Source organism: Platichthys flesus, chromosome 20 (assembly GCF_949316205.1).
Source record: "Platichthys flesus chromosome 20, fPlaFle2.1, whole genome shotgun sequence".
Lineage (NCBI taxonomy): Eukaryota > Metazoa > Chordata > Actinopteri > Pleuronectiformes > Pleuronectidae > Platichthys > Platichthys flesus.
This window is the reverse complement of record NC_084964.1, coordinates 19,481,622-19,494,439: the sequence shown is the minus strand read 5'-3', so window position 1 is coordinate 19,494,439 and position 12,818 is coordinate 19,481,622. Positions and strand designations below refer to the sequence as shown.

General features: G+C 46.1%; 1 protein-coding gene across 1 annotated transcript; it reads left to right on the top strand.

The window, feature by feature from the left end:
• The first annotated feature begins 4,335 nt into the window (after positions 1-4,335).
• On the top strand, positions 4,336-12,356 carry slc16a5a (solute carrier family 16 member 5a). The gene is made up of 4 exons (XM_062414289.1): positions 4,336-4,702; positions 7,477-7,620; positions 8,122-8,961; positions 10,037-12,356. The coding sequence occupies exons 1-4, from the start codon at positions 4,336-4,338 to the stop codon at positions 10,258-10,260; spliced, it is 1,575 nt and encodes a 524-aa protein (XP_062270273.1). The 3' UTR covers positions 10,261-12,356.
• Positions 12,357-12,818: the final 462 nt, after the last annotated feature.

Here is a 12,818-nt window from a genome sequence, read left to right as displayed (position 1 = left end):
GTCTGTCTGTCTGTCCATCAATCTGTCCATCCGTCTGTCTATCTGTCCATCCGTCTGTCTGTCCATCTATCTGTCTGTCTGTCTGTCCATCCATCTATCTGTCTGTCTGTCTGTCCATCAATCTGTCCATCCGTCTGTCTATCTGTCCATCCGTCTGTCTGTCCATCTATCTGTCTGTCTGTCTGTCCATCCGTCTATCTGTCTGTCTGTCCATCTATCTGTCCATCCGTCTGTCTGTCCATCCATCAATCTGTCCATCCGTCTATCTATCTGTCTGTCCATCTATCTGTCCATCCGTCTGTCTGTCCATCCATCTATCTGTCCATCCGTCTGTCTGTCCATCCATCAATCTGTCCATCCGTCTGTCTGTCCATCCATCAATCTGTCCATCCATCTGTCTGTCTATCCATCTATCTGTCTGTCTGTCTGTCTGTCTGTCCGTCTGTCTGTCCGTCTGTCTGTCCATCCATCTATCTGTCCATCCGTCTGTCTGTCCATCCATCAATCTGTCCATCCATCTGTCTGTCTATCCATCTATCTGTCTGTCTGTCTGTCTGTCTGTCCGTCTGTCTGTCCGTCTGTCTGTCCATCCATCTATCTGTCCATCCGTCTGTCTGTCTGTCCATCTATCTGTCTGTCTGTCCATCTATCTGTCCATCTGTCTGTCCATCCATCTATCTGTCCATCCGTCTGTCTGTCTGTCCATCTATCTGTCTGTCTGTCCATCCATCTATCTGTCCATCCGTCTGTCTGTCTGTCTGTCCATCCGTCTGTCTGTCTGTCTGTCCATCTATCTGTCTGTCCATCCATCTATCTGTCCATCCGTCTGTCTGTCTCTCTGTCCATCTATCTGTCTGTCTATCCATCCGTCTGTCTGTCTGTCCGTCCAGCTATCTGTCCATCCGTTTATCTATCTGTCTGTCCATCTGTCTGTCCATCCATCTATCTGTCCATCCGTCTGTCTGTCTGTCCATCTATCTGTCTGTCTGTCCATCCATCTATCTGTCCATCCGTCTGTCTGTCTGTCTGTCCATCCGTCTGTCTGTCTGTCTGTCTGTCTGTCCGTCTGTCTGTCCATCCGTCTGTCTGTCCATCCATCTATCTGTCCATCCGTCTGTCTGTCTGTCTGTCCATCCGTCTGTCTGTCCATCCATCTGTCTGTCTATCCATCTATCTGTCTGTCTGTCTGTCTGTCCGTCTGTCTGTCCGTCTATCTGTCCATCCGTCTGTCTGTCTGTCTGTCCATCCGTCTGTCTGTCTGTCTGTCCATCTATCTGTCCATCCGTCTGTCTGTCTGTCTGTCCATCCGTCTGTCTGTCTGTCTGTCCATCTATCTGTCTGTCTATCCATCCGTCTGTCTGTCTGTCCGTCCAGCTATCTGTCCATCAGTTTATCTATCTGTCTGTCTGTCCTTTTAAGAAATGATAATAAGACAGTATTTATCTATATTGGTCGAATTGTTTATTAACATAATATTGTTCCATCCCCGTCTTCATGACAGACAGAGACCGTTAGTCCGCCACTCCTGCTCCTCCTGCTCCTCCTGTGGAGCCCGGGGCCTCCATGTGCAGCTCCTCTCTGCCGCCCTGTGAGCGTCTCGACCCGGCCTCTGCAGGCTCCTCCCCCCGGCAGCGGGCCCGGTGCAGCCCCCCGCGGTCAGTCCGCGCTGCTCCGGTTCCTCCCCGGCTGTCATCGAGGAGCGACCGCGCCTGTGGACCAGAGGATCCCGGAGGATCCCGGCGAACAGAAAGAGATGGTAAGAAATCATATATATGTTTATAGATTTATATAGATTAATATTTAAATGATAAAAACCGTAGGAGGAATATCCGCTTCCTCTTTGCTCCGAAAGTGCTGAGCTGAGGTGTGGAGGAAAGAACCCACCACCGAGGGGACGCATCGAGTTCAGGCTCATTTCGGTTGATTCCCGCCGGGTTGATGAGCAGTGCACCCGGGTGGAGGGGCCGCTGTGTGGAGGACGGACCCGTGGAGGTTTTCAGGGGCTCTTCAGCCTAAACAAGCCGGGAAAAACAAGCTGACACGTGGGTAAATGGGGGTGAATGTGGGTGTCTCCGGTTGAGACGTGTTGACAGTCGGTATTTGTGTGTATGTGATGAACCCAGTGGGAATCGAACCTCTCGGTCCTCCACTGGAGCGAGCAGCTGCTCAGCATCAATTCTGCTCGTCCTGGGACACAGAGCATCACTTCTCCCCACGGACACACAACAGACACACATCCAGCAACTCCGGGAAAAATATTATAATACTAAACCGTTATCATCATGGAAAGAATATGGAAACCAGAACTAGAATATGTGGCCAAAACATTGATAGCACGCGCGGGCACTTTGACTGATTTAAATATTCAAAGAGCATTTCAACTGAAGATGTGTGAGCATCTATAAAACACCTCTATGGTTCCACCTGGGAGCAATATAAACATAATACAAATAATAATTCACTCACTGAAGATTTTAATTTTCTTACATAACTGATAATTTGTTGAAGTATTAAACCATAGAGGGATGAATGGGAAATTAAAACATTGTATAACAAGTGCAAAGAATTAATAAATCCGCAACAAAACAACCTTACAAACAAAATCCAATAGATTTTTCAGAGTAAGACTTTTAATGCTTTTAAAATGGAAGCAGCGAGTGTGACTCTGTGTAAACTGGGAACCAGAATCCACCAGGAAGCATCTCTAAGGCTCATTGATTCCTAATTTCTTTAATTGTAAACATGACAAATCTATATTTTACTGAGCGTGCACATGTGACCCAGCAAACAGCTGATCCCAGTACGTTTCCTGAGTGTGATCACATGTTCAGTATGTGACGTGTTTCTCACGGGTGTGTGTTGGCCTCAGTCTGGACAGATTTTTCGTGTTTACCCTCTGGCCCATCAGACGCCTCCTTTGTTCAGCACTGCTGCTCACAGTCTGGCCTGCAGACCTCCAGCCCGCTTCCTGTTTGTTAATGTTAATGAAACTGATGTATTGATGTGAACGGTCGTCGAGAACCAACCGGAAGGGCCGCAGCTGATCTGGGATTACACTTTGCACCAGGGCCAAGGAGCTGGGGGGGGGGGGTCAGTTTCCAGTCTGAATTAAGTTTCTCTCAACATTCTCGTAGCTGTGGAGCTTTAGCATTTGGTCATTTCTCACATTTCAGGAATCACAAACGTTGAGTTTTATTCGTGTCTTTGCTGTGGAGCTACAGTTTCACCGGTGCTTGTACAGAATGTACAGTAACACATGGACACTGGGTTCCTCTGAACTGGTGAAGGCCTTCATTGTCCTGGTTTTTCTTTACCCTGAGCTAATCTCCATACACGGCCGGGTTGTTGCTGACCAGCAGCGTCGACTGTCACGGGGTCAGAGCTGAGACACAGCTGATCTCAGGCCTGCTCTCAATAATATGTTTAAAATAATAAATGACTGTGTGTGTGATATGAAAACTGTCACTGGAGGTGATGAGCTCACAGAGAAATATCAGCCGGCTCTGCACTGTAACGTGTTCAGCTCATTGGTTTGAGTTATTTGGTTTAGTCCCACACGTCATCTTACCACTAGTTTCTACCCTGTCTAGTGCCCCTGAGCAAGGCACCTTACTCCCCCAACATCTGCTCCCCGAGCGCCGTACATGGTCGCTCACTGCTCTGTGTGTCCTGCACCAGATGGGTAAAAAGCAGAGATTAAATTTCCCTACGTGCATGAGTGTGCCTTTGCATGTCTGTGCATGTTTGAATAAATGGATCTTGATCTTAATCTTACCTGCACCAAACAAACCAGATGATATCAGTGATTTGCAGCTTAAGAGAAGATAAGATCGACTTTATTGGGCCCAGAAGAATTCACTTGTTTACAGCTGCAGATAGTGGAAGTGAAAGTGTAAAGAAACAACAGGAACATGTGGGGAACATACATGTGAGGGGCGGAGCCTGTAGAGCAGCAGGAGGCCGGTGTTGTTGTTTACAGCTCATCCACACCGGTGTCTGCTTTCATCACCAAAACCTCTGGAACCTCCTTGTGTTTCCAAGTTGATGTCTTCATCTTCTACGTGCACAGCTCCTCCTCTTCATCCTGAGATGTTTGTGTTCTCCAGGAGAAGGAGTTCAGGTCATTCTGAGAGCAGCTTCAGATTCATCCTACTGGACCCATGCACGTCTCTACAGAGACTCACAGCAATCCAATGGTGGTTGGGATGAGTGGAGGAGCAGGATGAGGGTGACAGCCCAGAACCAGCAGCCCTCTGCAGTCTGACTGATGTTTGCTCTTCTCGTTGCAGGTCTCATCCATGAAGCGCTTCCAGCAGTCACAGTGACGAGGAGAACATGACTCAGAGAAATGGAACCGGAGGGAAGAGCGATCACCTCCTTCACCCGGAGGCCGACGGTGCGTGTGCGAAGGCCAAAGGCCCGGAGGACGAGAAGGTCCAGGAGGCCTGGTACTGTGAGTCCGAGGCGGGGGGGCTCGGAGGAGAGCGCAGGCCCTCTGTGGCTGTGACGGGGGAGGTCATAGCTCCAGATGGCGGCTGGGGCTGGGTGGTGCTGGTTGCCACCATCATGGTCCTGGCTCTGACCTTGGGCTTCCCCACCTGTGTGGGGCTCTTCTACACTGACCTGCAGAATGATTTCCACGCCACCAACAGCGAGACGTCCTGGGTGCCCTCCATCATGACGTCAGTGCTTCACGCAGGAGGTAACGCTTCCTTCTCATCTTTCATTTCTGTTCCCACAGCCCGGTTGTTGTTATCATTACAATCTGCCCTTTAAAGCCCCTGAACCTCAGCCTCATTTCAGTTTCTGGCTGTTGAATGGTTGAATGGAGAAAATGTGAAACCCGAGAGAAGGACTGTGGGGGGGGGGGGGGCTTGGAGATGTCTCGCTGGGCTGGTGTTGATTTAACAACGATCACTTCTTGAGAAACTGTAGCTGTTGTTACTCACAGTGAGATACACAGAAAGAACTCAGGGTTACAGGGAGTTAGGATCCAATGTCCGGAGTCACAGGATGTGATGCTCTGGTGCTGCCGCAGCCTCACCTGCTGGGACCAGTAGCTAACGACGGCTAATGTGGTCAATTATTATTCTGACCTGTGAGAGTCAGATGTTAAAAGTCTCCTCTGCTTGTTTTAGTGTTTATCATTAACCTGCCGTCACCCCCGCTGCTCGGTGCTGGCGGCTGTTCGGTTACACGATCCCACCAACTTCCTGCTCTGGGACTTAGAGACAATATAACAAAAAAAGGGACTCTCTCACTTTATTAATGTAATAATATTCAAAACAAACCAGCTGTCAAAAAGTGGAGAACAAGAAATGACTGATAGCATTATGAGTGAAACCTCCGTGTGGAGACATCTTCCTAAATGTGCTGCAACGTTTACCTCTAGCTCTACGTGACTCTTAATCTGAAGGATTATGATTTAAACATGTTTGGATCCCTTTAGGGTTTTATGAATCAAATGTCAGCGTGAATGACGACAACTATCAGTCAGTAAAGTCAGCTTCCTGCTGCTGTGACGCTCATGAGCCTTATCTAACCTGCTCGAGGAAGGTAGTGTGGGGGGGGCCAGGCCATGTAAAGTCATCCGTGTGCACAAGGTGAATATCAGGCTGCTGATAAAATCAAATATGAGTAATTTTACCATGTACTTATCTTTCCGTCTGTTTGAGGTTTCATTCAGTGGCTGTAAAAACCAGGAGGAGTTTATTGTGGTGAGGTTATTTTGCCGCATCATATTTAACCCTTGGACACATTTCCCTGAAGAGGTGTTGGTCCAAAGCAAATAACACAGAGTGAACATTCTTTCCTGGTAGAAAAGAAATAGGGTGAGAGTCACTCAAGGTTTTTTTTTTGTCTCCATGTAAACGTGTTGGTGTGATAACGATCGTCTTCCTCTTTCTACCAGATCCCTCGTGGGCCGCACCTCACCCGCATGTGCAGGGACTGTTTGGTGTTTTGCATTTTAACAAATTCATAATTTTAGCTGACGCCTCGTCTAGATGCACAGATCCCACCTTTCCTGATTGTTGTGGATTGTCGAATGTGTGTGTTTGTGTTATGTGAGAGTTAACTGTGGTCAAGGGTAAGTGTAAGTCTCAAGGAAATCAATGTAATGTGTGGGGGAGAGTGTGTGTTTGAGTTTGTGTGTGTCTGTGTGTGGGTGAGAAAGTTCTCAGGGTTTTAAAAGATAGAAATGCTTTGATCTCAAAAATAAACCTCCTGAGTTTTAAGGAATGTGACAAGAATCTCATGATTTTCTTTATTAATCTGCACAAAGCTTGAGTCACTCATCTCTGGCCGGTGAGGCCGGGACGTCCCGTGCACCGCCGCCGCCCTGACAGCTCTGTGGGGTGATGAATGGTTTTAGTAGAAGTTGAGAGAAATTTTTATTTAGCTTGTTTTTATGTCTCCACTCCAGTTTTATTTTTTCAAATTTGGCCCAAAGGTCACGTGGACATCAACCAACACATCTGTGGTCATACTTCATAATTCACACGTTTATGATGTCGACTAAATCCAGGATGAGATTATAAAGTGTTGACATTTTATATATCCAAAGGGTCAAAGGTCAACTTGGCTCTGATGCCATGATGTTCTTTAGAAACACTTTTCTGTCCTCCAGCGCCAGGGGTCAACATAAAGAAGAGTCAGATTATTACTGTGGGTTTTATGAGGCAAGGCAATATTACTTATGAACCTTAACTACATAGAGGTGGGTTCAAGGTGTTGAACAGGAACATTTATAAAAAAGACAAACAGCAAAATAAAAGATTAAAAAGAACAGAATTAAATAGGTAAAAAAGATGGAGAGAGTTAAAAGAATAAAAATCGATAAATCTGCATCAAACTCCCAAAAATTTAAAATGAGAGTTTTATTCTTGGTTTAAAAGTTGCAATGGATGGAGCATTAATATCAGTTTCGATGTTCAAGCACTCGGGCTCATTGAAGTCTAATTATTATCCACCTCAGGTCCCTGCGTCCCGGTCGCCTGACAACAGAGCCACTGGAATGTGCTTCAGTCACGACTCCTCTTTAGTGACCCACTCACAGCGGTGTGTGTGTATCGCACTGAGGTGATCTCAAACCGCCGCCTCCACAAAAGATTGTTTATGAGCAGCAGTTGATTTAACCTGACTCAGAGGAGGAGAGAACATTTGTTCTGCGTTGAACACTTTTGCCCTGAAACACAATATTCTCCTGCTGCCGTAACCAAACCTCACTCACAGGTATGTGGGTCAACTGAACTGAAGCTACACAACCTGTGCAGGCATGGATCTGTCACATTGTGAGTTCCTGAGAGAACAGCCATGTTTTCAGTCTTGCTCTCGACGGGTCATTGAACCACTGCAGATTACTGATAGACTCAGGTTTTGTGAAATGCTCTGCAGGATTAAGAAAACGGCCTCGTAAGCCTTTAAGTCATTTCTGCTCTTGTCTGGTTGAACTAAGAGCATTACTTTCCTCCACAGGTCCCTTCTGTAGCGTACTGGTGGACAGACTGGGATGCCGAGCCACCGTCATGCTGGGCGGAGTCCTGAGTGGGCTCGGGATCGCCGCCAGCTCGTTCACCCAGTCCATCGGCGAGCTCTACCTCACAGCCGGGGTCATCACAGGTCAGCAAACATTCACAGCATTTGCTACACCAGCTGACACTCGACAACTGTGGTGACACACAACTGTGCACCACATTACCCAGAGAGCAGCAGGTGAACGTAGAGGAGCGTTCAGGAGGAGGTGGAGACCCAACACGGAGCAATAACAGACTTAGATTCATCAGAACATGACTCCACCAATGTTTCAGTCATAATTTTATACAACATAAATGAGCTTGTCAGATTGTTTTTGTTTTTTTTCCACCTCCAAGTGGTCAGAATCTAAATAATGCATCTTTACGTCCTCCTCAAATATTGTATTTTATGACTGACTACATTCACATTCATACAGAGCTTCTATACGCAGCCCTTTCCTATCACACATCATTCACGCTCTGATGGAGCAGCCGTCTGTTTCTGTCTCCGCCCCCAAAGACGCTAGCTATTATTTCAAATAGCAATGAAGTTCAAAAAGTGAAATAACAGAACTTTTCCTCGTTTTTATTTCTGCCATCATCACAGGACTTGGTTTCTGCTTCAGCTTCCAACCAGCTGTGACCATCCTGGGACACTACTTCGTGCGCCGTCGTGCGTTTGCCAACGCCATGTCCTCCACGGGCACGGCCCTGGGCATGTGCACTCTGCCCCTCCTGGGGAACTACCTCCACTCGGAGCTGGGCTGGAGAGGAAGCTTCCTGGTGCTGGGGGCCGTCCTGCTGAACTGCTGCGTGTGCGGAGCGGTGATGAGGCCCCTGCAGCCGCCCACGCGCCAAGGCCCCCCCCTGATGAGCCAGGGACCCCCTCCAACAGAGGAGGACAATGTGAAGAAGGAGACTGGGTGGATCAGGACAATATGGACCTACCTGCTGGCTTCCGTGAACAAACACATGGCATTCGGTCAGTTATGCAACAACCCGCGTTACCGTGCGTACACCATCGGCATCACCTGGATGATGCTGGGGTTCGTGGTGCCACTGGTGTATCTGGTTCCCTACGCCACAGCAAACAACATAGAGCCGAGCCGCGCCGCGCTGCTGCTCACCATCATGGGCGTGGTCAACATCGTGGTGCGCCCGCCCTTTGGCGTCGTGGTCAACATGCCCTGGTTCAAAGGGCGCCACATTTATGTGTTCGCCTCGGCTCTGCTGGTCAACGGGCTCAGTAACAGTATCTGCTGCATCGGGCCCAGCTTCACTGTGCTGCTGTGGTACGTGGTCGTCTACGGCCTGTCCATGAGCGTGGTGGGCTCCCTCATGTTCACCGTGCTCATGGACACCGTGGAGATGAGCTGCTTCCCCTCGGCCCTCGGCCTGCTCGCCATCATGGAGAGCGTCACGCTGCTCATCGGGCCGCCACTGGCAGGTAAACGTACTGAAGACCAGATGTGGGGATTTTAGAATCAGGCAGATCGTAGGTTTAGGTTTTCCAAAATATCTCAGGTTGTTCACTAACCACGAGTGAATCTCTTAGATCAGTGTCATGAGAGCGACTTAAAGTGAAAGAAGCCATCTTCTAGGTCCACTAACATGGAGGAGGCGGGGTTTATGAGCCATACTGCAGCCAGCCACCAGGGGGGCGATCCCGAGGTCTTGGACGAGCCATAATGCCGTCCATCTTTATGTAAAGTCATTGGTCAATTTAGTTTTGATTAAAGGAGAGTATACTTATTTTGATTATCAAGCTAGAAACAGAAATTGTTTATGATATTATAGGTGTTATTCAGCTGCTTCAAAATCCCTTATGTAACCAGGAGGAGGAATCACATGAGAGACGGAGGAGCTCAATGTTCACATCTTTAGGACAAACAAGTTTCTGCCTGTCTTGTTACGTGAGCCTGAGAAATACCCCCCCCCCCCCCCCGTGCTCCAGGCTGTCGCTGTAAATAACACATCATGTTAATTTGGCCTCACCACGGCGGTCTCAAGTTACAGGTCCCTGCTTATGCGACTGCTCATAGGGGAGGACGTTGCATGCAGGTCAAAAAAGTTTAGGTAAAGTTCTCCATGAAGTTTTCAGTCATAGTTTCTGCTTCACGGTCCCGTTCCTGATTTCATCTAGAACGGTGCTTAAAGGGCACATTCCTCCGCCTGGGCCCAACAGCCTCCATATGAAACCTCATTTAAACTCACTAGATCCAAACCTCACACACTCATAGATTTCAATTCTCTAAATATGTCTGATCTTATCATCCATATCCATGAGTTATTGTTTGGGAAATCAAGGTGAATGTTGAAAAATGAAAACCTTTGGCCTCTGATCCGATTCCTTGTTTCCTGACCTTTACAAACCTGGTGAAGATTTAACCCTTTCTAAGAACATGTCTCCAGATGTTCTAGCTGCATATCAGTTCCTTTCTTTATAATAAAAGGAAAAGTTGTATCAATATATAAAGTGTTAAATATAAAATATCAACCAATGTCATGTTTTCTCGTCGCAGGAATCCTGATTGACAGAACCGGCGAGTACTACCACGTCTTCTTCACCTGCAGTGCCGTGGTTTCCTCGGCCGCCGTGTTCCTCATGGTGTCGTTCTACTGGCTGGACAAGAAGGAGAGGAACGAGCCGAAGCCCAGTCAGCCGGCCCCCCCGCCCGACCCCCCGAGGCCGGCCGGCGACGTAGCTCCTCGCTGTCAGTACAGCAGCGTGCCCACAGAGGGCTGACGGGGCCGAGTGAGCCGCCGGCGTCCGAACCTGCCCCCCCCCCCCACCGGGGGCGTCACACTCCGGCTCCGACAGGTTCGCAAACAGCTCCTGATGTTTGGCAGATGGTGCAATGTTTACTCTCCGCGGTTGAAAGGCTGCGCTGCCGAGCCCCGGCCGGCTGATACGCCATAAAAGTAAAGATAAATACTAGGACCTGTTTGACCAAGGTTTGATCCTGCATACCAAAATGAACAGATGTGCACCTACAGCCACAATGTGATGGTTCTGCTAATTGTAAAATGCTGCTGCTCTCATCCACACGATCACACAACAACTGTCACAGAGGAGGAGTCCGACTTCATCAAGCCTGAAGAAATCCTGTCTCCAGATGTTTTCAATCGGTGTTTAGCATGTGACCTGAGGATTCAACAATTTTATTGTGATATTCAACATCTGGTCCTATATTAAAAAAAAGGTTAAGTGGTGAAATCAAGGTGGTGAAAATACAAAGGAATCAATTATTAAGGAAAAGGCTGGTTTTATTATTTTGTGTTTTTCTTATTGTCAAAATGTCCCCAAACAGCACATTGGTTAGTTGCCCTCTACAGTTCATGTCACACAGTACAGTCTCAGATCCAAGTAGTACTGCAAAGAACTAAACTACATAGCACTAAACTACATAGTACAAAACTACATAGTACTAAACAACGTGACCCCCGTGGATCAGTCACTTCTCAGAACATCTGGACGTCGTCCAACAGGAAATCTCAAAAACGTCTTGAGGGAATTTTTTCAAATTTCTTAGAAACATTTGATTCAACTAAACGATCAACTGACCAGATTTTTGAGGTTGAAGATCAAATGTCAAGGTCACAGTGACCTCATGTGAATCTGGAATTTAATTTGATATGAGACAAACTGCTTGTTCTTGAGAACATGATGTATCAAGAACACGTTTCCTTAAGAACGCATCAAGAGAATTGTTTCAAATTTGGCACAAATTTTCATATAGAATTATTAATCCATTAGATTCCTGTGGTCAAAGGTCACAGTGACCTCACCTACTTACGGGAGCAAGTGCTTTTGATTGGGACTATTTTTAGCAGCGGATTAATACACATTTGGCTCGATGGGGGATATGGGGACATAGGACTGTGTGTGTGTTTGTGTGTGTGCGTGTGTGTGTGCGTGTGTGTGTGTGCGTGTGTGTCTTTCTAGTGATTAAAGAAAATGTCACCCAGTGCAACCTTGTGAATTATTTAGTTTCAGTACGACCGTGTGTCACTGGCTCAGAGGAATATTGATGCACAGACACACTGTGTTTATTAGAAGGATCTTTGACAATAATAAAAATCAGAATGTAAAATAAGACTTATTTTTAAATGTCAGCAGCTGAAGGACTGTTAGAGTCAGAGTTGATCCAGGTATGAAAAGGAGAGTTGCTTGTTATCCTGGTCTTGTTCCACATCTTCTTACAGCTTTATTAATGAAATGTCCTCGTGGAGACATTAAACAGCCTAATGGATATTACACCATGTGAAAGAGTTGCTTCAGATCAGTGAAGGTTCTTCGTCAAGGTTCTGTTGGTCGTTCGCTGTCACGTGGAAAATGAATGTATGCACAGTTCAAGTAAAAGATTCATGTTTCTTCTTTCTCCTGCTTTGCATTCCTTCAATGGAACAGTGCCTTTTCACAGAAGCTCATATCTTTAAAAGATCCTCGACAGCCACAGGATGATACCCGACGCTTTCTGGATCAGAGGCGGATGATTTCACACTTTGAAACATTTCAGGAGAGATTTATCTGAAGGGCACTGAGCAGCGTACAAACGGACATGTTCTCTGACACTGGGTTCACCTTCCGTTCCAATCACATTTCTCTTTTGATGAATGAACCGTGAGACGATCACTGCGCCTGTTGACGTTTGAACAAAGCTGATTTATGTGAAATATACACTTCAGGTATTAACTGTATCCCAGAATTCAAACTGTAACTAGAGAATCTAGTAGACGTATTTAGAGCTTGTCTTGCTTATGGCCAAATTATGCCTTTATTATAAATTCTTTATTTATATATAATGATCACGGGAAAAAAATAAATGTTTGAATATCAAATCTTTCGATGTGTTTTCTTTTTTGGAGGATGAATGATTAATCACTTTCTCTTTGAAACGACATAAAAACATCTCTTCAAACTATATTTGATTTACTGGTCTAAAAATTACATCGCAGCTCCAGATCAATTACAACTTATTGTGTTTATTTGAAATTTTCACCTAAGAAATACTTACTGGAGAGTTGTACTTAAATTGTGTATTATTTGTTCTGGAATATGTGTCACTAAAGCAACAATGTTAACTGAATTATAAGAGCCTTAACTTATCAGGTCCTGCATATTTACCATGCTTTTATTTGTAGAAGTATTATAAAACTATATATTTTTTTATTTATATCTTTTTTCTAGGGATAATCATAATGAGTAATTAGTTTTTACACAGTAATCAATCAGTTGTTTGATGGAGAGCATAAACTACAGATGAATCCATAATGAAAACAATAACCAGCTATAATAAGAAT